The following is a 26,898-nucleotide window of genomic DNA, read 5'->3' on the forward strand; positions in this document are numbered from 1 at the left end:
AGGACCTTCTTGCTGTGAGGCGACAGCGCTAACCACTACACCACCGGACGGCAAACATAACAAAATAAAATATTCCAATATGTCCAATATAGATTTTGGCAATATCAGTGTTCTGCTTGATTTATATACAATATTTTCTCAACCTTAGTTTACATTATGTGTGATAACTCAAAACAGCTACTCCTGTCAGATGGCCGTCATACATCATTGAAAAGCTGAGACTCCAAGCTTTCAGAAAAGGTATGGTAGCCTTTGCCACTTTTTCGGTAACGACCAACCCCTCTAGGTCACGGACTAACAGTAGAGAGTGGTTTACAGTTGATGCTGATGTACCACTTGCACTAATACAAACATTATCCTTAGAATGAGCATGTTAGGGGAAGAGGACGCTGCAGCTGTTAAGCTGGATGCAGGCATTAAATGCAGCTGGAAGTGGGCCTGGCTTAAGCTGGAGGGCAAGGTATCTGAAGGGACAAGAGGTGTCCTTTCATGTTGGGGATTTCTTTAAGAAAATTGACAGAGGGATTGGCCAGGTGTGTCCTCTGCCACAAGGACATAAATTATGCAAACAAGGGCAGCCATGCTTTGATTGCTCACGTCCAAACTGCGATACATCAGTGTACCGGAAGTATTTCCTCCGCACCACCAACGCCCGTCGCCCGACAATACCCCACCCCCGCGCGTGCGCACCCTTCTCACCTTTTCAACCCCTGACCCATTTTCATGCCTGATCTCCACTTTGCCACATCCAATATGGCGGCGAGGATGACGTATGATTCTACGCAGAAGGCGGCGTCTGTTTATATGTCTATGACTTCACGGTTGGCGGGATTCTCGCAATACGGTGTGCGCATGATCAAAAGTGGAAGGAAGTCTCGCTACCACAAGATAACGCGCGATTTCATAAGATTCTTTACTGGCTGTCTGTGGTGTACAGTACGTTTGTAAATGTTATGCGCTCTTTTATCATCGTGGGAATTGATTATAGCTCTAAATAAATATTGAAGTTTTTTTAAAGAATCCGTATAACTTTATTTATATGCCCGTATACTACGTTTATTGAATCAAATCCGTATAAAATACGGACATTCCGTATAAGTTGACATGTATGCAGATGTCATTATAGAATATGGACGTGTGAGTGTTCTTCTGCTTGCTTGGTGATGAAGCATAAAAAGCAACCCCAGAGACTGATCAATAATCAGCAATCTGGTTTTATGCTGTATAATACTGGGAAGGGGAAAAAATTATATATATATATGTGTGAGAGAGGATATTATACAGTTGCGTGAAGATATGAAGTTGATAACATATTCACGAGTGAAAATGTTTTCAAAGCGTGAAGATAAACTTCATATCTTCACGCAACCATGTAATGTTCTTTATATGGCCACATTCCACACACAAAATATACGCAAGTTAAACAAAAGAATTTTAATTTTGAACCGGTTCGCCATTTTGATAACACGCGTCTAGTCAGCGGGAAAACACTGGGAGTGACCTCATCGGAGTGAAATATCGGGAAATATTATACACACGACACTTTTTTTGATGGAATAAAAACACGTGTTCTATTCCCTTTTAGCAGGTTTCATTCATTTGGTTTGATAGCATGCAATATTGTTAGCGGTTTACGATATTGCATGGTTGTCAAGATAGTCCGGGAGCCATGGGGTCGGACCCGGAATTTTTGGTTAAAGTTTTTTTTTTTTTTTGCTTTATCTTATAGATTTGAGGTAGCTCTTCAAGATTTAAGAGGGTGCCCGGTGATATCCCTTGGGCAATTTAATATATTAACCCTTTAATGCCCTATATGCCCAAATAATGGAAGAAAATACAAAAAAAATAATATCAGTGTAAATACTGATATTAAATGCACCAAGTTGGCTGTATCTGATAGGTATTCACATTTTTCTCTATATTTGTCATTCAAATACATCAAATGTGGATTAATTAACCCTTTCATAACTTTTCCAAATTAGCGATTTTTATACAAGTATTACATAAACTCTACAGTTAATACAAAATAATGATCAATATCTATGTAAGAACTATACAGCATGCAAAAGAACTATATACAGCATGCACACACACACACACACACACACTAATGACCAATAACTATGTAAAAGAACTATATACAGCATGCATACACTCACACCAATGATCCACTATGTAAACGAACTATATACAGCATGTATACACTCACACCAGTGATCCACTATGTAAAAGAACTACAGCATGCAATAGAACTATATACAGCATGCATACACTCACACCAGTGATCCACTATGTAAAAGAACTACTGTATATACAGCATGAAATAGAAATATATACAGCATGCATATACATTCACACCAGTGATCCACTATGTAAAAGAACTATATACAGCATGCAGTAGAACTATATACAGCATGCATATACACTCACACCAGTGATCCACTATGTAAAACTACAGTATGCAATATATCAAGCATGCAAAATGGCATATACAGCATGCGCACGCACACACAAGAATAGCAAAAGATACTGATTTTCAATTAACCAAATTGGCTGTACAGTATTCACGCTTTACTGTCATTCAAATTAGTCAAACGTGTAATTGACCCTTTCATAAATTTGCAAAATTAACAATTTTGATACAAGAACTACAGTACATAAAGCATGTACGTGCATGCATGCATGCACACGCACACACATACACATGCACACACACTAATGAGCAATAATTATGTAAAATAATTACATACAGTATGCAAACACACACACAAAACACAAAAACTATTTAAGGAAAGAACTAAGAGTTCAGATGAAAAAAAAAACCCTCTAAACCCTTTGCCATTGCTTAGTGTCTGTAAAAATATGCTTATGTACTGGATGCCAGCTAGTACAGAGGAGAATGTTAAGTAAACCTTACTCCCCAACGTTTTAAAAGTCGTGCTAGTCAGTGGAAGAGCAGTGTGGTTTGGAGTGGGGGTGAATCGGGGACAATGCCCTGAATTTTATTAGGGAACCAGGAACATTACTATTTCAACAGTCAATATCGTAAAAATAAGCAATCTATTAGCTTAATGTATTAGCTTAAGGAAACCTTTCTGCCCAACGTTTTAAAAGTCGTGCTAGTCAGTGGACTGGCTAGTGCACATGACTCTCAGTCCACAAGCAGTGTGGTTTGGAGTGGGGGTGAGGGTAAGGTTAACAGACTTTTGAGATGATAATCGGGGACAATGCCCTGAATTTTACTAGGGAACCAGGGACATTACTATTTCAACAGTCAATATCGTTAAAGTAAGCAATCTATTAGCTTAATGTATTAGCTTAAAAAAATCAGTGACTAGCATTTACTAGGTGAGAGTTGGGTGTGCTAGCCAGTGTTGTGAAACTATGGGTCTAGTTCACTGGTGAGCAGTGAGTACGTCACTGCTCTTTCATGATTACAGTCAAATAGTTTCTCTGCTTAGCTTATGCGTGCTGTGATCTTTTGGGGGCAGTGTGATTGACAGAGTTAGCAAGATAGCTACACAAGTTGGCTTGAATTAGCTAATTGTGTCCCTCATATGCCCCTGCAGAAGTAAACACAAGGATGACAATGGAGTGTATGCCTAATAATTTAAGGCTCGCATTAACAACCAAAGTAATAGAGTAATAAAGGGCTTTTTGGTATAAGCCCCGCCCCCAATTGCATGGCCACACCCCCAACCATGGCTGGAACCCCACCCCCAGGCCTTAAACTCATCCTATTATGTTAACAAACACAAAAATAAGTATGATATATAGACTTTGGTGAACATAAAGTGAAGAATGTCAAAATGTCAGAATTTAGGCTATGACTGCAGCACATCCAACAATAAAGGGCCAATATCCGGAATTGCCCAAGGGATATCACCGGGCACCCTCTCTTATCTTAATGAGTAGACCTTGGACAACAACAAACAGCAAAAAAAAAAACTTTAACCGACGAAGCCAGGTTCAGCCAAATTTGGGCCTTTGGCTCCCGGACTAAGACAACATGACGTCACTTATGCACTCACGAGCGACTGGGACAATTTGTAAACAGACATGGCCGCCAGGTTTGCGTCGTTAAATACAGATTTTGAGAGAATTTTGAAAGAGAAAGATGCGTTGAACACCCGAAAGGAATGTGTATGAATAATAATAACATTGGCTGGCTTTTTTTCATGGTATATTGGATATATTCCATTCAGCTACTCGTTTTCGACTCATTCAGTATCATGCTAGCTGAATGGAACGTATCTGGTATACCACTCAACACCAGCTAATATTATTTAAATATGTTACTCAGATCCATGATGTATTTCATATGAAACGTACAAGTTTTTCAACACAAGAAGATAAACTTCAGATCTTCAAGCCAACATGTGATGTTCTTTTTATGATATCGACACATTCACAAACAAAAAGCACCCAAATTTATCAAAACAATTCATCAATTTCCTCAAGAGTAGCATATACATATATTTATGGAAAGGTTTAGGTTCTCTATGTCCCGGATCTAGCTGGCAAATGTTTACAGTGTGGCCTACAGTTCCACATATGAAGCCAATTTCTTCCAGTTTTCCTTCCATTCTGGAAATTGTCCTGTACCACATTGTTACTGGTGTTGCTGGCTGTTGAAGAGGTGCAAAAATGCTGAGAAATTTTAAGCCAAAGCAGCTGCAGATGTTCGCGCTTCCTGGCTGGGCGTTGGTTCAGCACCACAGGGGTGGCACATATATCTGGGGGAGTTCTGTGATAAACTCGTGTACCCTTGTATTTCATGCCCCTGCCCTCACTCTCACTCGTCCAGACTATGGGCATCTCAGAAAGAATATAACAGCAATACTTGGTGTTAAACATGGGAAGGGATCGTCAGTGGTTGTATCCACCACTCAGCTCAGTGAAGCATGTCTGGTTCGTCCAATTGGCTGTGGGTTGAAGATACAAGGTACCGTATGCTAATGTATAAGTATTCCCTGACCACTGGTATTGCACCACAGCTCTTCCCAGCAGGGCAACACCCATAGTAACACTTTTTCCAGGCCAGTCCCAGGACACCAAGTGCCTCGTCTCGTCACGTCCTGTTAAATCGCGATGGAGTTTCCTGTGAAGTTGTGTGGTGAAGAACTATGTTCTGTGTCCTTTATAACATTCAAATTTCATCGAATTGCTTTGTAGGATGCTGTAGCTTGAAAACATGGAAAGGAATTCTCTTTGGTATCACACGTTCGTCCTTTTTTTTTTTTTTTTCCTCCCCCAAAAACAAAAATTTTACTCTCATGATATTAAATATACTCAAATCTGATTGTCATGAACATGTTTGTGAGTATTAGGACATGCACCTTTCAGAAATTTTGGCTTACGATGTTTAAAGTGCATATCACGGGTAAATTCAGGAGCAAGATCAATGTAATTCTCCTATTATTAAACTTTTATCAAATATCTGTAACATTCTGCATTCTCTGCAATTTTTTTTACCTTGCGCAATGCCAGAAAAATTCAGTTGAAATCAAGCCATTTGAGGTGAATTGGTCCAACTCTGAAAAAACTCGGCATTTGGATTTTCCGGGAAACATTGATTTTCGTGACGTCACGCGCGAGACGCCTCCTTCTGAATCCTAGCCTAGTAAACTAGACCCACCCGCCTAGCGGCCAAAAATATTTTTGCCTACGAGTGGGTCTAGCCTCGCACCATATCAACAAAACACCCCGGGCATCAAATCGTGCCCGCCAATCACAGTGCAAGGTTTTTGTTTGGATTCTTTGGTCGGGCTTTTGCAGGAGTGACGACAAGGCTGTGCGACGCTGGAGAAAGCGCAACAGGAAAGATGGCTACCGCTAGTGAACAGCGCGCGTTTGACTCCGCTTTGGAATCAGTTTTAGAAGAATTAGACTTGGAGTTTTCATTGAAACATGAGCAGGAAGAGGCTCTCCGCTCATTCCTTTTCAAGAAGGACGTTTTCGCTGTTTTGCTGACCGGCTATGGCAAAAGTCTGATCTACCAGCTGGCTCCGCTCGTAGCCAAAAGGATGGGGCTAGTTTGTGCAGTACGAAGAATTAATAAACAGCTTTGAAACATTACTTTTTGATTGTTTCTTATTTTCCCGTTATTTTAAATTTAAGGGAAATTATTTCACCAAACACCACTAAATAAAAACTCTCAAACAGTTTAAGCAAACCCTTGAAAAACACTTGGAAAAAAAATAAGAGTGTATGTTAAGTATGTGGTACAGACTCCAAACTTGTGGTCATTATCTTCAAACTACTTAATATCTAGAACCTGTTTATTAATTAATACGCATTTTGAAAAATTATTTATTTCAAGGTCTCCCCCACTGCTTTCTGTCGCTCTGACTACGTCACAGTCACTGTTGCGCTGATTGGTTGGAGCGTTGGCCTATACGCACAGAGACAGTTTGAAAGACAATGGGTTGTTCCTACCCACACCCTTCGGAAATGTCTACGAGCGAGGCCAGACTAAATATTCACATTTAGTCTGGCTTGCCAGGCTATCTGAATCCTACATCAGCGCTGGTTTGTTTATGAGAAAACGACCTGGTGGTTTTCTGCAAATTTCTTCAACGTTATCGCGTAATTATTAAAATGGTTAACAGATGTATCGTAGGAGGGTGTAGCAACACCAATCTTGATGGGATTAGTACTCATCGTTTCCCAAAAGACCGGACAATGAGAGAGAAATGGGAGCGCTTGGTCTACACAGGCTGTGCACTGAAACCGTGCAAAGCTCTCGCAGCCTGCTGACGCTTCCGCAGGTAACGTCACGAATCTGGCTCCAGACTCCCTTGGGATTTTTCCAGACACGTTTTGTTATTTTATTTTTTTCTGCTGTAGACATGGCCTTGTGCAAAATTACCCTTCTGGATGAGTGTGTAAAGGGACATACTTTTCATATTTAAAAAAACCCCTAAATTGATCCAGAATATGCCCTTTAAATTAAATTAATTCAGAATTGCATTGAAACAAATGCTACATACCTGTTGGTGTGCTTTCAATAAGTTTAAAGTGCAGCTCTGAAAGTTTAACTTCCAGTTGGGTTTATTCAGCCTTTTACTTTCATGAGGTAGCTTTTATCACCCACAGTATGCTGCAGGCAAGCTGTAAAATCTGATATTTTTTGGACTGACTTCTGGGAGCCAGTTTCTTCTCTATAGTTCACATCTGTAACATCGACTTCAGAATCTTCTGCTGTAGAAAAGTTGCTGCAGATTCCCTGAATATCATGTTGGATGTTGGTGTCGGGATCTGGCCCAGGACAAAGATCTATCCGAGCCTTTAGTGGTGGTGCACCACGTGTTCCTGCTGGCATTCCACTATATTGAAAAAAGTTGCTTCTTATTTGGTGTTTCACACTGTTGAATCCAAAGGTGTCTAAACTGGCAGCGAGAGGGTGAAAAACAGGATTCAGCTGAAATACCGTTCCATAAACCTTTCAGGTTGTAGATAAATGTCTCTTTCTGCTATGCCTGGCTTGCCTCTTTAGATTCACTTTACTCATTTGTTGTAAGATGACCCTCTTCGACACTCTGGGACAACTTTTATATCTTTTCATTTTTTGCATACCAGAGTTGTCACCACAATATGTACCCCATTTTTCTATACGTAACTCTTTGCTCCTGCACCTTACCAGGGCCCAATTTGGGCCTTTCACTAATCTAAGCTCTACCTTCCAGAAACATGTTGGGGCATTGGATGGGAGACATGTCAGGTTCATCTACAGTCCAGTGAGTCTGAAGCTGTACTCCTCTTTACAGATGAAGTGTTCCATGCCCTTGTCAAGTAACACGCATACCATTCCGACTTTTCAGTTTTTATGACTTCTTGTGAACCCCACTCCTCCACCTCATAGATATTCTAACGGACGTGTCCCGTTCTTCAGCACCTGATTGGACGTTAATATTCACCACTTGGGAAACCCCACTAAAAAGAACGATTGATGGTGTGTGTCCAGGTTTAATACAAGTCTTTAACAAGCTCTTGTTGTAAAACCTTGTTAACAGTCTGTCCTCCGATGAAGGGCTTTCTTGTTAAGAGGACTCCCTACTGTCCACCCCAGCCTTATTTCTTCCCCCGTCCTCTTCTCTCGCTTTGGACCGAGAATACAACAAGGCGAGCTTCTCTTCATAATCAACAGGGTGACAATACATCGTCAACCTCCTAGGGCCTCAACACTCCATCCCATTCAGGCCAATCTTCTGCTTTGTTCAGCCGCTATTTTATACTGACATCCTTATCCATCCATCCATCTGGGGAATTTTTCCAACCACTTGTGTATCCCAGGCAGAAACGCCAGCCTTCGACAAGATAGCATCTGTACAAGTGGAGAAAGGTGAAGGAGTGTGTGTGTGGGGGGGTGTCTTTACCCAGCTTATAGTTCTGGGTTTATGTGTGAAAGGATGTCTTGGGTCGTAAACTGCTCACGCATGACTGCGATTGTATTGCTACCGTCTTTTAAGGCATTCCGTCCTCGGTGTGGGTGAAATTAACACATTAAAAAATAAAGAGGAGGAACAAAAACCAGTTTGGATAAACAGGCTTCACTTCCATTTTGTGATCTAAAGAATTATAAGAGCACTTCATTTGCAATTTAGTATACAAACCCTCCTGAGAGCTGAGAGACAGCCAGGACCCTAAGGCCACTGTATCTCTCGTCCTGCAGAGACTCAGATTGTTGGCGCGCCCGCGTCTAAGGGCCTCTGCATGCTCTTGCGACAAGGCTTTCGCAGATAGCTTTTCGCAGACAGTTGTAATTTATCGTTGAGCGGGGAGTAATAGGCGTGCGCGATGTTATTCACCGCCACAACGCAAGGGGGCGCGAAGTCGCGAAATCGCTAGGAGTAGTTGGTGGGTGTGGTTAGTGGAGTGTTTATCCTCTGGTTACTTATAATGACTAGAACTGGAGTCGTATAGATGTACGTACTTCCTCACTTCCTCGATCAACCGCTCTTCGTGCTGCTCCATCTTCGCTCGTGTTTTTAAAAATGGCGGTAGTGAAAACAAACCAAACCGGGAAAGTAGGGAAGCGGAAGTGCGTGTACAGCGGATGTAGAGTTGACCAATCAGAGCCCTCTTGTCTGCGACGCTGTCTGCGAGGCTTCTGCGGTGGTCACAATTTTTGGGAGGTGCGCGCAGAGCGTCTGCGAAGGAGGGGGCTTCGCAGACGCCATCTGTGACGCCATCTGCGACGCCATCTGCGACGCCATCTGTGAGGACTGCGTTGTCAGCATAAATTGGCCTTAAGACGCACTACTTCGAATAATGAACGCATTGTCGAGAGGGGCAGGGGCCAATATGGACACGAGCATTTTATACCCTATTTGGAACATTTCGTGGCGTATTACAGACCCTCCAGGATTTCGCGACGTTGCAATTTGCAACTTCAACGCAAATTCAACCAATCCCCGCGAATTCAGGGCGGTGTTGCAATTATATCCAATCACCGCAACTTTCCCGCAAATTTGACCAATCGTTGGCGTCGTCTTGAGGTGACGTTGACAAACTACCTTCCGCCATACTTCCAGTGTTGCCAGATTGGGCGGTTTCCCGCTCAGTTGGGGGGTTTCAAGTGCATTTTGTCAGGTTTTAAACATATTTTGGGCTGGAAAACGTTAGCAGTATCTGGCAACACTGCTTACTTCCATGTTTCTGTTCAAGAGAAGCAGCATGTGTGAGTCAGTGTTTATATAGGCTTAAATTCTGTTACTGAAAGTGTGTTATGTTTACAGTGAAGGACTGTGCGCACTTTATTTTTTTACTTAATACAAGAAATTAATGGATGCCAACATTTTTGCCAAAATGGTATTTTATTTTCCATTGTTTAGGCAGCTTCAGCATCATACTGTGAGATTCTGTTCAAATTGTTTTTTTTCTTCTATGAAGCCTGAGCCATTTATTTTATTAGTTTATAATTATCGTTTAATTTAGTCTTCAGGAGAGACTGCCTGCACACAGTACTAGCATTAATAGTTTTTTTTTCTTACATGAAAGCTGAGGCATTTATATTATATTTTAAGGTAACTTCATGTTGTGCTGTGAGGTTCTCTGCACTTTAACTTTTGAACCAACAGGTGCATTTGGATAAGTAAAGCCTATTTTTCTGCATTTTTGTAGTCCTGGTAATCTTTTATATTGGTAAAGTTGTTTATAGGACCATTTCTCAGTGTCTGTTTTTTTAATCAATAGTTTTTCAGTAATAACTTAATATTTAACATATCACTCAATTTTAATCACAAAAAGAGAAAATCGCAACAATTCCTCGCAACTTTCACTTCCTCCTGCAATGTAATCGCAACAAAAACCTAAAAAACACCGCAACTTTCATCGCAATTTTTTGGAAAACCTCAGCAACATCAGACATTTTAGCCCACAACAATCACAAAAAAGGCCCGTGAAATCCTGGGGGGACTGACATTACTTGACTTCATGGTCTCAATATCGAAAATCTTGCACAAATATGCAACTTCCAACATAATTATCTGGATATTCAGCAGATTTCAGCATCGGATGAATTTGTTTTGACCGCCGCCATATTGAATATATGTCGGACCCGTTCGTGTATTTACACCGCCCCGTTTGTAGCGTCCCAAGCGAGTAAAACCTGATCCAAGTCTTTCGCTAGGTGGCGTCTTACGGTCTATGTACGAATATTCGAAAGAGACAAGAAAACATGGATAAGAAAAAAAGAAAAATACATCTATTTTGTCATTCTTCGGCAGAAAGAGAGTACATTCACCTGAAAAAACTGATACCCCTGATACCCAAGGTAGTCAGTCATACTAGATTTACAACAACTACTACTGCAACATCAACTACTACAACAGCAACCACCACTACTACTACTACTACTACCACCACTGGTGATGACTACTACTACTATAGACCTACACCAAACTGAAAACAAGTTAATAAAATAAGTTATAATTTACAAGGAGGAGATAATATAGATGTGATATATAGTGACCTGTGGTTGAATTCCAAAATATTGCCACTGATTAAACAATATCTCAATATATTTGGTTGAAGTATTGATTTTTGTCATCTACATTGCTTCATATGGCTTCTAATACCAAAAAAAAAAAAAAAACAGAATTGAGAAGAAAAAAACAGCCCCTGGGCTGCCCCAGCTGTACATTGGGCTCGCTTCGCTCACTAGGTTCGCTTCAACTGAAGGATAATCACTGGGCCCCCCATTGTAGAAATGGACCCCTGTTTTTTCCCAGGAGGGGCCCTGTGGGCCCCTTGACCTGCAAAGCAATCTGAGTCTCTGGTCCTGTCGAGGTAAAGTTTTTCTATTTTGTCAAGGAAACCAGGATGCCACTGAACACTTCTCAGTTGTTCCTTTTGTTCTCGAGGAAAGGTTGTGTTACTGGCTCGGATGGGTGATGTGGGCAGGAGGATCCTATGTAAACAACACCGAAGCAACTCCGATGAGACAGGTGGAGCCATCTGTTCCAGTTAGAGTCAGCGATTACTGCCATTGACAAACGACTGAATCATTGCTACTGTCTAGGATTGAGGCTCATTGATCCAGTGATTTTGCCATCCTTGACCCATTTTTTACAGTTCTGTTGGGCTACTAACAAAAGGGTATTGCTGTCGCATGTCTGAATTTGTTGCTGTTTATTTATTTATTTTTTTTATTTGCTGTTTGCATAGTTAATTTGTTTTTACAGGCCACAATAAATGTCCTGTTACGTGATGAATTCCCTGCCATCCTCAGACAAGCTTTTGGACGTTTTTGTTTCCTTTGTTTACTATGACTATGTAGATGTTGTCTGTTGTTGCCCAAATGAGGATGGGTTCCCTCTTGAGTCTGGTTCCTCTCGAGGTTTCTTCCTCGTGTCGTCTGAGGGAGTTTTTCCTTGCCACCGTCGCCACAGGCTTGCTCATTGGGGATAGATTAGGGATAAAATTGGCTCATGTCTTGGGCCGTTCAGATTCTGTAAAGCTGCTTTGGGACAATGTCTATTGTTAAAAGCGCGATACAAACAGACTTGACTTGACTAGATGTGTTGGAATCCAGTCGTGGCCTCTATCGTAGCTATCGTTCGTTGTGCATTCAGGACCCTCTGACATCAGGAGTCATGGCTAGTTATAGCAGACAGTGGCATGGAGAAGTACTCGGACACGCTTAGCCTGCTCATCCCATTTGCTCATCTTTGAATGGGTTGACTCACCATGACCTCTTACCATCAGCCCTTTCCCTCTGATGATGCATCTCCTCTTTCTTGCATAAGCTCCCAGTCTGAGTGGTTTGAAGTCAGTGGTGAGGAGGTCTTTTTGAACAATTCTAAGGTCTTCACTTCTGTCAGCAGACCATGACATCACGAAGCGGTGTTTGCCTTTGTAACCAAGGTAAAAAGACGTTGGCGGCAGACAGCTGTAACAGCCTGCTTTTGACTCTTGAAAGACAGCTATGATCCATTTTACTATGTTCTGTCTTTCCATCTGCCTTCGCTGTATCTGTTTCCCCTGTTCATCCTGTCAGTATGCATACTCTCCAGTGATCTGACCTAAATAGAACCCAACTGGTACGACTCTTCTTTTTTTTGAATGCTTTTTTTTCCTTGGTTGCATTTTGGCGGCTGTATTAGCCAGGTGAATCAGGTGTGTCAGCATCCTGCACTAAAACGCAACCTTTAGTATCTGGTAATTGCATTGCATTTCGTTTCACTTTTTTGTTTTTTGTTCCCTTAAATTCTCCAATGGAAAAGATGTACATGTGTCTGTTGTGTGTGTGCGCGCGCGCACGTGTTTTTTTTTTTTTTTTTTTCCTGTCCTCCCCTAACATCTCTAATGTGTTCAACAGCTGTAGGGAAGAAAATTGGAATTTCATGGAACCTCCGAATATGCCTGTAATGCTGATCTACCGTACCCCTGTGTTCCCTTACTCCCCTCTCTTCTTTTATGATCCCTCTTTGTTGATGGAATATTTCAGCAATACGGGCTGAGAACTCGGCAAAGGGCTCACAGTAGCTCGGTTTTGAGCATCCAGCACTAATAGCCTCCACCCGATAGTAGATGCACGCATACAGCTGTTGAATTTGGCCAAACAAGCATTTTCCAGTGTTGTTTTTTTTTTTTCTTTCTTTTAATGTCCACTAAACACTGAAAAAATTTCCCATTTTGTGACTTGTGCTTTGGCCTCTGTTTTTATTAGGACTGTTCGGACCTGGGACTTGAACAATGAAAAGAAGCACAAGTCCGTATTCAAGCCTCGATCGATGCAGGGCAAGAGAGTCACCCCTACTTGCTGCACCTACAGTCGAGATGGCAAACTGATCGCTGCAGGCTGCCAGGACGGCACCATTCAGATCTGGGACAGAAATTTAAGCGTGAGTCGACCACTGTTTCTAAAGTCATGTCGAATTTCTGTAATTGGCATAGATAATTGGAAGCAGTTTTAGTGTACTTTTGTTTTCATGGCTTCTCAGCTGGATGGTTAAGTGGTTTGGATTCTTGCCGTAGGTGGGCTGCTTCCCTCCTTTTTTTTGCAGGGAAATGTTTTGTCTTGAGAGATAAAATGGTTCTGACCACATTCGTACCAATCCTGGTGTGCGGGAACCGGAGGTCAGTAAACGCCTTGACCGGGACTGAAGAGGGTCAGTGTTTAGTGCAGCCAGTGACACTGACCAGGTCTCTGCAGTGTTAGGAAGTAGGAAGGTGGAGGTTACGGAAGCACTCATCTGTAAATAAGCTGCCTGGGTGTCCTCCTGCCTAGTCTCAGGCCTGACATGGATGAATAGAAACTGCGGTCAGAGTTGATTTGTGCTGTGTACTGGTCTCCGAGCAGATGTGGGGCCATTTGAGGATCTGTGCCTTTTGTTCAACCCTGAGGGTGGACTGGTCATGTGTATTCGGTTCAGAGCGTGACCCAGAGAGCAATGGAAGGTATGCTGTTCTAAAGCCAGAGTTGGTGAACTCTGTTGGACCTCGGGAATATAAAGGTTGAGGGGTGGTTCAGGTCCACATTTTGAGTTTATGTAACTAAGCTGGGTGAATGCTAGTCTTTTTGGCAGAAAGATTCTCGAAGCTTGTGCGTGTTTGTATTTTTAGTCATGTGTGTCTCTGTGAAAGGTATGATAAGGAGCTGTCTCATGGAAAAAACATTTAGTGATGTGTTGTAATTGAAGAGAACTATACCGAGGTAGCCTGTAGGGCTAATTATAGTTCGCATAGCTAATTACACTCAAGTAAACCGTAGATTTCTTTTCTTTGACTCAGACATTCTGCTTGTAGGTTTTGGCGCCTGGGTTGCCTGTTTAAGATAAAGAACAGTACACATACGGAGACTAATTCTGTATCAGTTTCTGTAAAGGTTGAGCACTGAGCTGTGCCCGAGAACTCGGTGCATCTGTGATCCATAGCATTTGGTTTAAACTTGTGACCCGAATGGAACCAGACCACTGATCAGACACTTCTCTCTTTTTCTGCGTGAAGCTCAGGCTGCTCTATTGTCATCATCTGCCAGCCTGAGAACCCTTGACCTCAAACTTCTGCTCAGTTTTCAAATCTGGGAGAAAATTACCAAGTGCTGCTTCCTCTTGAGGGATCGAAGAGATAGAATGGACAGATTAGGTACTCCCTAGTTTTTCATAAACTCACTCGCAGCTGTCCTGTTGCAACCTTACCAATGTTAGCCCGTTTGTGTATTTTTGATTTTATGATAGAAAGTGTTCCTAGAGCAAGATTTTTTTTTTAAATGTTTGTTAGTTTTTTAGTCCCGCAGAAGTGTCCCAAAAGGTTTTCCCATCAAACAGAGAGCACAACTGATGTTAAGTCGAAATGTCTAAATGGATTATTGTTATTAAATGACAAAGGCGTAGGCCGAATGTGGGCTTAATTGGTAGCAGAAACGTAAGAAGTAAATGCAGAGCATATGCACCAAACGTGATCCTTCCCCTTTAAAGCCCTGCCACTTGTCTCTCTCTCTCTCTCTCTCTCTCTCTCTCTCTCTCTCTCTCTGGAACGTTGAATGAGTGTGAATATGTATGACCTTGTCATGGGCGGGGCTTGGGGATGCTGCAGCGACCCCTAGGATACCCAAAGCGACCCCTAAGGATACCCAAAGCACCACCAAGAAATGTTTCTGGTTTATTTTTAATTTTGAACAGGTGAAAAACTAGAAATTGTATTTTGAAAAATAAATAAATGCATTAATAAAACAAACAGATTACCGTATTTTCTGGACTATAGAGTGCACCTGTATATAAGCCGCATCCGCTCTATTTTTAAAAAAAATTTAAAAAAAAGATATACAAGCCGCACCGGGCTATAAGCCGCAGATATCTATGTTGAAAAATTAGATATTTACTGCATGTACAGAACGATTTTGTACTGTAAATGTACATGTATGTACCTGAACAGATTCTTTCCGAACAGTGCCTTTTAACACGGCAGCAACTTTGCTGATTAAAACGGAACAGAACCAAGAGAAAATAACCGGTATTTATTTACCTTCATTTCTCCTGTGTTTGAAACCACAAGTCACTTTAATCATCTTCGCTGGATTTGAAAATAATTACCAGTTAGTAATTTGTCGTGCGTGTTCTATCTGCTAAAGATCTGCTAATTCTTCTTTGCATTGATTTTTCGTCTATCTTATTTTTGATTCTACTTCCGGTTAGAGCGCCCCTAGCGGTGGAAGAAAAATCCACAGAATAGCCGCACCTTTGTATAAGCCGCATGGTTCAAAACCTAGGAAAAAAGTAGCGGCTTATAGTCCAGAAAATACGGTATTTTTTGATTGAAAAGCAAATCCAACACAGGTGAGCTGATTCAGCCAGTGGGCGTAGCACCCGTCGAACATTTGACCTTTCACATCCTTTTATTTATATTTATAATATATATTTATTAGTGCTGTCAAGCGATTAAAATATTTAATCGCGATTAATGTCGCGACTGTCATAGTTAACTCGCGATTAATCGCAATTTAATCGCACATTTTTGTCACATGAAAAACCATTGTAAATTCTTTTATCAGCATAAAAAAGTGAATGGGCTTGCTCACCGTTCGAACTACGGGGGTACACGGGGGATCCGAGATCCCCTGAAACAGACATGAGATCCCTTGAAAACATGATTTGGGAAATGTGGAGGGGGTCTCTAAATATTGGCAAAATGATGTTTATTGACATAGCAATCGTGTGTAACGGGAAGCATTTGCATATCCGAAGTGAGCGCGCGATGGAGATCCGCTCTCTGAGACAAGCGCAAGCACCCCCCAAGGGAAAAAAAAGGGACCCCCTGAAAATATCGGCATAGTTCGAACACTGGTTGTACCAATGTGTTTTTTTTTTAATTTTTTTTATTGCAGAGCATAACACGTCTTGTCACAGCCACTGCAAAGTGGAGCTGGAGCCGCCGATGGGAAAATGAAACCTAAGCCGAGCACCGTGGCTCTTCGGGGGAGGGCAGAGGACTCTGGCTGTGCGGGGCGTGGCATCATGTCACAGAGCGTTAATCTCGCGATAAAAAAATTATCGCCGTTAAAATTGAGTCAAGTTAACGCGTTAATAACGCGACATTTTTGACAGCACTAATATTTATTTGTAATTCCACGTGTGGAGACTCAATCAACAAATGCGTTGATTTGTTATAAAGATGTCTAACAGTAAGTGCATGATTTTTAAATTTTTTTTTCCTTCTCTGTTGCCATTTTAAATTTAATGCGTTTGGTGGTTGAGGCACAAATTCCGACTCCATATAGTTATCTATATGCGATGCTCATTCATTATAATTTTAGCTCTATGGAATGGAATACTGTTGTTTCATTAGTCGAGATGTTGGTAACTGGCAGCTGAATTTGTGATCTTAGAATCCGAGGCTGAAACTTGCAGAAACTTCTGTGTCTGCGGGATAATTGTGTGAAATTTTATATTCAGAGGTGTGTTTACGTAGGCTGGCTCGTGAACCTTACATCTATACTCCATGGGCTTAATATCTCGCCTTGTGTTTAGCACAGAATGGCATTGTAACTGTCAAAGAGTGGTTACTGCGTAGGTGTGTACACGTGTCAGCGGTGTTTAAGTCGAAATTAGAAGGGAACTCGAAGAGCGTAGACCTCCGCCAAGGCCAAATGCTGCAACGTTCGCGAAAGTGAAACTAGATTCGTCAGGCTGCCCTGTGAGTCGGAGCCACTCCAAAATTTAATGGGTTCTTCCTTTCCCTATGGTACACCTTTCCACCAATTTCCATGAAAATCGGGCTGGGAGTTTTTGCGTAATCCTGTTTAAAGTTGGACAAACTAACAAACCAACCAACCAACCAACCCCCATAGCACCAGCAAAAGAAAATCTCTGGTGGTCCCGTTCCTGGACAGCACCTGCACGGAACCTTCATTGTTAATCTATAGACCATAAGTGACGGATCATGGTTTGTTGTTTAGAACCAGGTAGAACAAGGCAGGTAATGGACTCGAATGGAATACCAGAAGCCTTCATTGACCACATTACCCGTTATATTCATGTGTTCGAGTGCAAATCAGGCTGATGTATATACGTCGGGGGGTACAAGAGTTAAAAAAAAAAAAATAGTTGTTTGATTTAAGAGGTGGGAACTGTAATGTTCATCAATCTGTTGCTGTTTACTTTTTAATTTTGAACGCATTTCTGTTCCCTTTTGCCTTGTTGCACCTCAGATGAGGAATGACCTGGCTTGATTTGGGTTTTTGATTTTGTCTGAGAATTTTCTTTCCACCATCTTTTGGCTAAAGGCTCACCCTCCAGTGTTATTTATTTAAGAAGGACTTAAGAGCTTAGCTTTAACACTCCGCAGAACCCCATGTCAATGGCTGTAAGTTATTTCTATTTAGATAGGAGACGATGTCCCCAGGTGTCTTGCATTCCTGGCTGCTCAGCTCGGGTCCTGCATTTCATGCACAAAGACAGAATAAGTAAGTCAGCAGCACGATGTTATTTGTCCATGCTGCCACGTTCGTCCTTGTACCGAGAGAATTTGGCAAATATTTTAAAACTTTTTAATCAGATAACTCAATAAACATGTGGATGCAAATACATTATTCATTGAATAGACGTACTGATCAAGATTGCCAGGCTCTGATCTCAGACCCCCGGTTGCATCTGTCTGCAGCAGCTGACCCACAGACATTGGGCAAAGAACATAATTTATTACAGGTTGCTCTTACAAACTAAATATTTAACCAGCATTCCTTAGCAGCTTACAATAACAACTTGCTTTTTTAAGGTCCAAGCCTTGGCCCATGTCTCATCTTCTAGGATGTGGTCCAGACACTACCTACCCTTTACATACTAAAGGTCATGAAGATGGCGACAGCTATGGCAGGGTCATTCTTGCATTGAACTCACTCTGCAGTTCTTCTCTTGTATTATATTCTATCGTGCACAATCCGTGATAATCCAGGTTACAACCAAACCTAGAGTACCTTCTAAACTTATTGCATCTTTCTTTGAATATTCGAACCGTGTTCTGAACTATAACATCCCGCTTTGCAAAAGATGAGATCTTTTCCTTAAGCCACTGGCTTACCTCCTCATCCATTACTCATAAGTTTAACATGCAGACAGACAATATCAATTTGCCGGATAATGTTGGACTCAATCATGTACCATTTACTGTTATTGGGATAGACAAGCCGTCTTCTGGGCGGCTGCTGGTCTTGATTGGCTTTTTGATGTCGATCGCAGTGATTCCTTTGGCTTTACTCAGGTTCAATACTGATTGCTTGTTTGTTCCTGAAATATCTTTGGCCTCTGCCAGTGTTCCAAAGCTCCAAGTTTACTTTCTGATGGTTTCTAGGTAACACGCTCTCATTTGACTTGAACTCTCAAGAGCATCTTGTTTATTACAATTACAACGTGTATAAGAAATGTGTGAATTCGTCAAGAAAAGCTCGGGATGCACTGAGCCCCGAATTTGATACAGTACCAGCAGTCAAACTTTAGCTATCTGCCAGTACCCAAGACCGATCCCCTTAAGCCCTATTCGGACTGAATTACAACCCCGATTCCAAAAAAGTTGGGACAAAGTACAAATTGTAAATAAAAACGGAATGCAATAATTTACAAATCTCAAAAACTGATATTGTATTCACAACAGAACATAGACAACATATCAAACGTCGAAAGTGAGACATTTTGAAATTTCATGACAGCAACACATCTCAAAAAAGTTGGGACAGGGGCAATAAGAGGCTGGAAAAGTTAAAGGTACAAAAAAGGAACAGCTGGAGGACCAAATTGCAACTCATTAGGTCAATTGGCAATAGGTCATTAACATGACTGGGTATAAAAAGAGCATCTTGGAGTGGCAGCAGCTCTCAGAAGTAAAGATGGGAAGAGGATCACCAATCCCCCTAATTCTGCACCGACAAATAGTGGAGCAATATCAGAAAGGAGTTCAACAGTGTAAAATTGTAAAGAGTTTGAACATATCATCATCTACAGTGCATAATATCATCAAAAGATTCAGAGAATCTGGAAGAATCTCTGTGCGTAAGGGTCAAGGCCGGAAAACCATACTGGGTGCCCGTGATCTTCGGGCCCTTAGACGGCACTGCATCACATACAGGCATGCTTCTGTATTGGAAATCACAAAATGGGCTCAGGAATATTTCCAGAGAACATTATCTGTGAACACAATTCACCGTGCCATCCGCCGTTGCCAGCTAAAACTCCATAGTTCAAAGAAGAAGCCGTATCTAAACACGATCCAGAAGCGCAGACGTCTTCTCTGGGCCAAGGCTCATTTAAAATGGACTGTGGCAAAGTGGAAAACTGTTCTGTGGTCAGACGAATCAAAATTTGAAGTTCTTTATGGAAATCAGGGACGCCGTGTCATTCGGACTAAAAAGGAGAAGGACGACCCAAGTTGTTATCAGCGCTCAGTTCAGAAGCCTGCATCTCTGATGGTATGGGGTTGCATTAGTGCATGTGGCATGGGCAGCTTACACATCTGGAAAGACACCATCAATGCTGAAAGGTATATCCAGGTTCTAGAGCAACATATGCTCCCATCCAGACGACGTCTCTTTCAGGGAAGACCTTGCATTTTCCAACATGACAATGCCAAACCACATACTGCATCAATTACAGCATCATGGCTGCGTAGAAGAAGGGTCCGGGTACTGAACTGGCCAGCCTGCAGTCCAGATCTTTCACCCATAGAAAACATTTGGCGCATCATAAAACAGAAGATACGACAAAAAAGACCCAAGACAGTTGAGCAACTAGAATCCTACATTAGACAAGAATGGGTTAACATTCCTATCCCTAAACTTGAGCAACTTGTCTCCTCAGTCCCCAGACGTTTACAGACTGTTGTAAAGAGAAAAGGGGATGTCTCACAGTGGTAAACATGGCCTTGTCCCAACTTTTTTGAGATGTGTTGTTGTCATGAAATTTAAAATCACCTAATTTTTCTCTTTAAATGATACATTTTCTCAGTTTAAACATTTGATATGGGGGGGCGTCGTGGCTCAGGTGGTTAAGGCGCCATACCATGAATGCAGGCGACCCGGGTTCGATTCCGGCCCGAGGTCATTTCCCGATCCTTTCCCGATTCTCTCTCTCTCTCCCGCTCATTTCCTGTCTCTACACTGTCCTATCCAATAAAGGTGCAAAAAGCCCAAAAAAAATCTTTAAAAAAAAAAAAACCATTTGATATGTCATCTATGTTCTATTCTGAATAAAATATGGAATTTTGAAACTTCCACATCATTGCATTCTGTTTTTATTTACAACTTGTACTTTGTCCCAACATTTTTGGAATCGGGGTTGTAGTTTTACATATGTAGAAATTTAATTATTGGCAGAGTAGCTCTGAAACTTTAATCCCGCCATATTTTACCTTCTATAAAATGACCAATAGAAATAAACCCAGACAGTATACCCTGTCCAACTGACATGTTGGTACTGTTGTACCCTGTGGGAAGAAAGTTTGGCCCTTATGAAGAACTACTTTATGTGCACAAGCTGGTGTTTCCAGTAAATATCGGGGTGCGATTCTATTCCTTGAGGAAAATGCTGGATGATTATTTAACAGACGCTCTTATCCAGAGCGACATACAACATACCCTGGGGAGCAGTTGGGGGTTCGGTGCCTTGTGCAAGAGCACTTCAGCCATTCCTGCTGGTCCAGGGAACTGAACCGGCAACCTTTTGGTCCCAAAGCTGCTTGTCTAACCATTAGGCCATGGCTTCCCCACTCCTTCAGAGAGAGACCACGGCATCATTTCCTGTTTTTACTTTCACAAGGCCTTAACTGTTTTCACCAAGACAGAGGTGCGAGACTTGGATGCCTGAAAAAGGTCCATGCACAAGTGTTAAAAGTGTCGAGTCTATTGTCATTGAAATATATTGGCGGCAGAAATTACAGCCGACCCATATAGTAGAACAGCCTGACTGGGGATTTGAGACTTTCTCCTCCCTCCCTCCCTCCCTCCCTCCAGAGTTTTCCTGCCGTACGTTTACCAGAACCATGCACTCTACTCCCATTGTTATTTCAGGATCTTCCTGTCATCAATTTCTTTTCTCTTTTTCCCTTTGTGAATTTGTTTCTATAATGCCCCCTCCACTGACCAACTTGTGTCCAGCTGTGCCTCAGGTGACCGATGTTTTGAACGTAAAGCTCTGAGCAGCTGCTCTAATTTCTTAATCAGCAACATGCAAGAATCTAAGCCACTACATATGCATGCATAGACATTTAAAAGTTTTCTGAAACTTGTGTGTGTTTGCCAAGCATCCAAAAGTTTCTCTTTCCATTCCATTCATACCATATTTCCCGCCTTGTTCTTGTTAACAACACACCATTCAACCTAAAGGCCCAGTATCAGATACCATTCTGGCAATCAAAGGTATAAATGGCAGAAGATCAAGTCTCGAATGTGAGCAATGGAAATGACATTGAGCGTTTGACAAGCAGCAAACATCCCTGTTTCACGATTTGATTGTGTTCCTCCTGCTGTGATGGAGAGTATTGACTGAATTCCTTTTAACAGAACATCTGGATAAGTTTGCTCACACTTGAAAAGTTTTCTCAAGGCAAAGTCATAAAAACGAAGGAGACGTTCCAGCTTTGTGTCAGAGCCTGAGTTTTGGCCCGACCAACATTTACTCTGGTTTTGGATTGAGAACTACGTTCCAGTCATTGCTGAACCTAAGTGTCTTTTTATATGCCTAACTTGCACTAACAAAATGAGGAAATGTCACATTAATTACTTAAGTAGTTCTAGCGCTACTTATAGTGGTGCCTGAAAGTTTGTAAACCCTTTCGAATTTTCTGTATTTCTGCATAAATATGACCTAAAACATCACATTTGATCGTTTTCCTCAATAAATAAATGACCGAGTATAATATTTTTGTCTCATTTGTTTAACTGGGTTCTCTTTATCTACTTTTAGGACTTGTGTGAAAATCTGATGATGTTTTTGGTCATATTTATGCAGAAATATATAGAAAATTCTAAAGGGTTCACAAACTTTCAAGCACCACTGTAGCTATAAATATTAATACTGTGCTATTAAAAAAAAAACCCTTGAAACCTCATTCTCATTTGAAACCTTCTCACGATCTAAGGTAGATTTAATAGGCTTGTTTTCAAACTGTCATTTCAGCCCAAACCTTTTTGCAAAGAGGAATTGATTTGGAATTGGTGAATAGGTTCTTTTGAAAAATGTTCTTTTGTCTCGAGATTAGTTGACCTTAAATTTTACTATTGAGGTAAAAAAAAAAAAAGATTTTCGACTAACAGTCTAATTTTGATGAGCCAAAGTTAACCCAGCTGTCTCTCCCTGACTTTTCAAAAGACAAGCCAGAGCACAAAATTTGCTCAGGCTGATTCTTCGTCAGATGCTCAAGTTGATCGGATCAAAGGTCAGAGGTTTGCTTTTGGTTCCCCAATAATTGGGGTTGTTGGTCAGGCCAAAACCTGACCCATTTCCTCAACTTTGGTAGAAACGCCAACCTCTTTACCGTCATGAGAGGGCCTAAGGAAGGTAGCTGGATGCGTCACGTCAACCCTAATCAAATCTCCTGATTCAGGGCTCTGCTGCAAACCAAATGTACCCTCAAGGCTTCACATGACCTTCAGGAGCTGCAGTGTTCCACATGCTCTGCTGCCAAGCACTGTAACTGGAGAAGGTGCTGGGCCAAGTAGCTTGGCCTCTGATGTCCACCTATGATTCATGGACCTGTACACTTTTCTGAACACCAGCTTCAGAATGTTGAAGGCTGCCATCCAGTTTTCTGTCTGAAGTTTTGTGGATGTGCACTTTTACAAATCCTAGGCTATGAAGTTCAGCATTGACGGTGCTCAGTCCTTGGTGCAAAACACCTTCAGCGTCCAGTCCCCCCCCCCAGTTCTCAGGCTGCTTTCAGTTGAAAATGGTTCAACTTTTGGAACACCAATGTTACTTCTCTCTCACCAACCAATCATAATCGAGAAGGGAGCAGAACTTATGACGGAACTCTTGCACAAGTTGGTTGGACTCTCCCAGCTGCTTTCTTGCATTGTTTATCTCATGCACCCAGACTCTTCCCATGTCGAGAGCTGCTGCCAATACCAAGACGTGATTTCTTTCCATCATTTTAGCTAATGTTTCTAAAGTAAATAGAGACCTGACGTTCACAACAAAGGAATGCAGAAGTGCTACAAGATGTTTTTTTGTAACCTAGCAACCAAAATCGCTTGAGAGAAGGTCTCTGGAAGCGTGAAGAAAACGAGGACATGGGCGCTGCCAGGACAGAAAACGCATCTGGCGGACACAGGCCCTGCATCTGGTTTTTACCTTGTTTTAGACTTTTGTTTGAAACATTTAGTTGCGTGTAAACTGTGTTTCTTGGCCATGTTTGATACAGGTCTGCCCTGCAAAACCAAGCCTACACTGAATATCAGAATTCGTCTTGAATGAATTTAGGCTCTGTGCTCGCATGTTGTTGAGAAGTTTGGGAATATGTTGGAATCGTCTCTGCAAACATTTTCGGGCGCGTGCCAAACTTGACGGAGATAAGAGGCCAATGTACCATCCCTTTCTTAATTTAACACACTGCGTCGTCATGAATGAATTCAAACGAAGTGGGGCTGGCAAGCTTTAATAATCAGCACAGCCATGCTCCATTAACACACTGAGCAGGTGGTGACAGACAGATAGTGTTTTCAGCTTGGCGACAAGACCCCAGCAGAGTGGGAGAGAAACACAGACCAATTAGATGAGAGAAAATTGGTCTGGCAAAGAGCAGTATTGGGTGCTGGGGAACGTAATTATGGAGCTTAAAGTGCGTGAAGCAGTGTTATCTGCTCAGTCCATGATAATGACTTCTTCTCTGCTCCTGTGAGCGTGCTCAAGACTGCACCTCCATTACTCCGTAACCCCAGGACATCGCCCAAGTGTACTGACTGTACTGGTGAAAACATTATCAGAAGATTCCAGAATGCACTGTCAGTATATGACGGGGTTGCCCTGAGTTAGTGCAGAGATTCAGCTTATCGAGGTCGCGATCTGCAGAGTCGGAAGTTGGTGCCACTGTTAGCCAGCAGGCGAGTGGCACATGTTTAATCATGGCAAGTCAGAATTTCTTCACTAAAGAAACCTTGGATTCCACTGAAGATTGTGTGTTATTTCGAAAGATAAATATGCAAGCTGTTCACAGTGGAGGTTTCCTTTAAAGTGCATATCACGGGTAAATTCAGGAGCAAGATCAATGTAATTCTCCTGTTTTATATTAAACTTTGGTCAAATATCTGTCACATATTGCATTTTGTGCAATTTTTTTACCAGAAAAATTCAGTTGAAATCAAGCCATTTGAGGCGAATTGGTCCGCCTCTGAAAAAACTTGGCATTTAGATTTCCTGGCAAACACTAATTTTCGTGACATCGCGTGCGGGACACCTCCTGAATCCTACGTCAGCGCTGGTTTGTTTACGAGAAAACGACCTTGTGGTTTTCTGCAAATTTCTTCATTATCGCGTAATTATTAAAATGGTTAACAGATGTATGGTAGGAGGGTGTAGCAACACCAATCTTGATGGGATTAGTACTCATCGTTTCCCAAAAGACCGGACAATGAGAGAAAAATGGGAGTGCTTCGTACGAGGCACCCGGAAAAATTGGCTACATGTTACAGACTACAGCATTATTTGCGGTGCTCACTTCACAAGGCCCGACGACTTTGAGAACTATTTGCAGTGGGAAATGGGCTTCGCGAGGCAACTTGATCTGAAAAAAGACGCAGTTCCATCTGTCAGAATGCCCAAAGCAACACCGTCTCCATCAGTGTCAGCGTCACCAAAGGAGCCAGCCGTGTTCGTCTCCCCTGACAGAAGGCGAAGTGCCGCATCCACTGAGGCCCTCGAAGCCGAGGACCAAGCAGAGCCGAGAAAAAGACCAAGAAATTCGTCAATTCACAAGTTGACTGTTGCCAGGGTAAGAAATAATTCTGACATTATATTCTTCATCCAAAGGTGAAGTAACATTGCGCTCAGGTGACAATTCCATATTTCAGTGCAAAATCGCTAGCTGCTAAACTTGGTCTACGCAGGCTGTGCACTGAACCCGTGCAAGCTCTCGCAGCCTGCTGGCGCTTCCGCACGTGACGTCACGAATCTGGCTCCAGACTCCCTTGAGATTTTTCCAGACGCGTTTTGTTATTTTATTTTTTTCTGCTGTAGACAGACGGCCTTGTGCAAAATTACCCTTCTGGATGAGTGTGTGAAGGGACAGACTTTCATATAAAAAAAAAAAACGAAATTGGTCCAGGATATGCACTTTAAGGACCTGATGATGCAGCATCTAACAACAGTTGTTTTCGAAGGCTCTTCTAAAATGATACAGGAAGTTCTTTTCCTCCTTTCCCTACACCCATCACAACCAGCCGAAGCGCCTCATGGTTATAAGCTAGGATTATTTTCTGTCAGTCTTTATTTCATTTGGCCTATATATATACGGTACTGTGCAAAAGTCTGTTGTCCAAAAATGGTGTAAAAAGTAATGAAACGAAATGTTTCAACGTTAAAAAAAAATACTATAAACCGCAGTAAGCTATGATAAATAAATGAAACAAAGTCAATATTTGGCATGAGATGACCCTTTTGCTTTAAAACAAAACAAAAAATTAGTAGTCTCAGGTACAATGAGTGCTTCATTATGTTCATTTCATTCATCTCATTATCTGTAGCCGCTTTATCCTGTTCTACAGGGTCGCAGGCAAGCTGGAGCCTATCCCAGCTGACTACGGGCGAAAGGCGGGGTACACCCTGGACAAGTCGCCAGGTCATCACAGGGCTGACACATAGACACAGACAACCATTCACACTCACATTCACACCTACGCTCAATTTAGAGTCACCAGTTAACCTAACCTGCATGTCTTTGGACTGTGGGGGAAACCGGAGCACCCGGAGGAAACCCACGCGGACACGGGGAGAACATGCAAACTCCACACAGAAAGGCCCTCGCCGGCCACGGGGCTCGAACCCGGACCTTCTTGCTGTGAGGCGACAGCACTAACCACTACGCCACCATGCCGCCCCGCCTTCATTATGTATTCTTTTTTAATCTAAAAAGCGGTCTTTTATGTAATATGCTGCTCATATACAAACTTTTTTTTTTTCTGCAATATTTCATTTTGTGCTGGGGAAAAAAAAACCCGGAACGTTTTGGAACTCTAAAATGTTTTTTGTACTGACTCGATAATGTAGAAGTCATAAAATAGAAATCTATAGCAAATTTTGTATGAAAAAAATCGGTTGCCTACATATACAATATGCATACACAGCCTGGCTTGTTGCTTTGTGCATTTTGCCATATCAAGGAGAGACAAATTACGATGAAATATTTCTATATATCACAAGAATATGAATTATTTTTCTCACAAAAATATCCCGGCGGGTTTTGGTAATTAGTTGG

General features: G+C 41.8%; 1 protein-coding gene across 2 annotated transcripts in view; it reads left to right on the plus strand.

Moving 5' to 3' along the window:
• Window positions 1-26,898, plus strand: part of LOC132872966 (WD repeat-containing protein 70) — an 84,694-nt gene that overhangs the window by 31,668 nt on the left and 26,128 nt on the right. For both annotated transcript variants that reach the window (XM_060908104.1, XM_060908105.1), the window contains exon 10: window positions 13,175-13,349. In XM_060908104.1, coding sequence (XP_060764087.1) covers window positions 13,175-13,349 — 175 coding nt within the window. The remainder of the gene's footprint in view (window positions 1-13,174; window positions 13,350-26,898) is intronic.

This window comes from Neoarius graeffei, chromosome 25, assembly GCF_027579695.1.
Source record: "Neoarius graeffei isolate fNeoGra1 chromosome 25, fNeoGra1.pri, whole genome shotgun sequence".
NCBI lineage: Eukaryota > Metazoa > Chordata > Actinopteri > Siluriformes > Ariidae > Neoarius > Neoarius graeffei.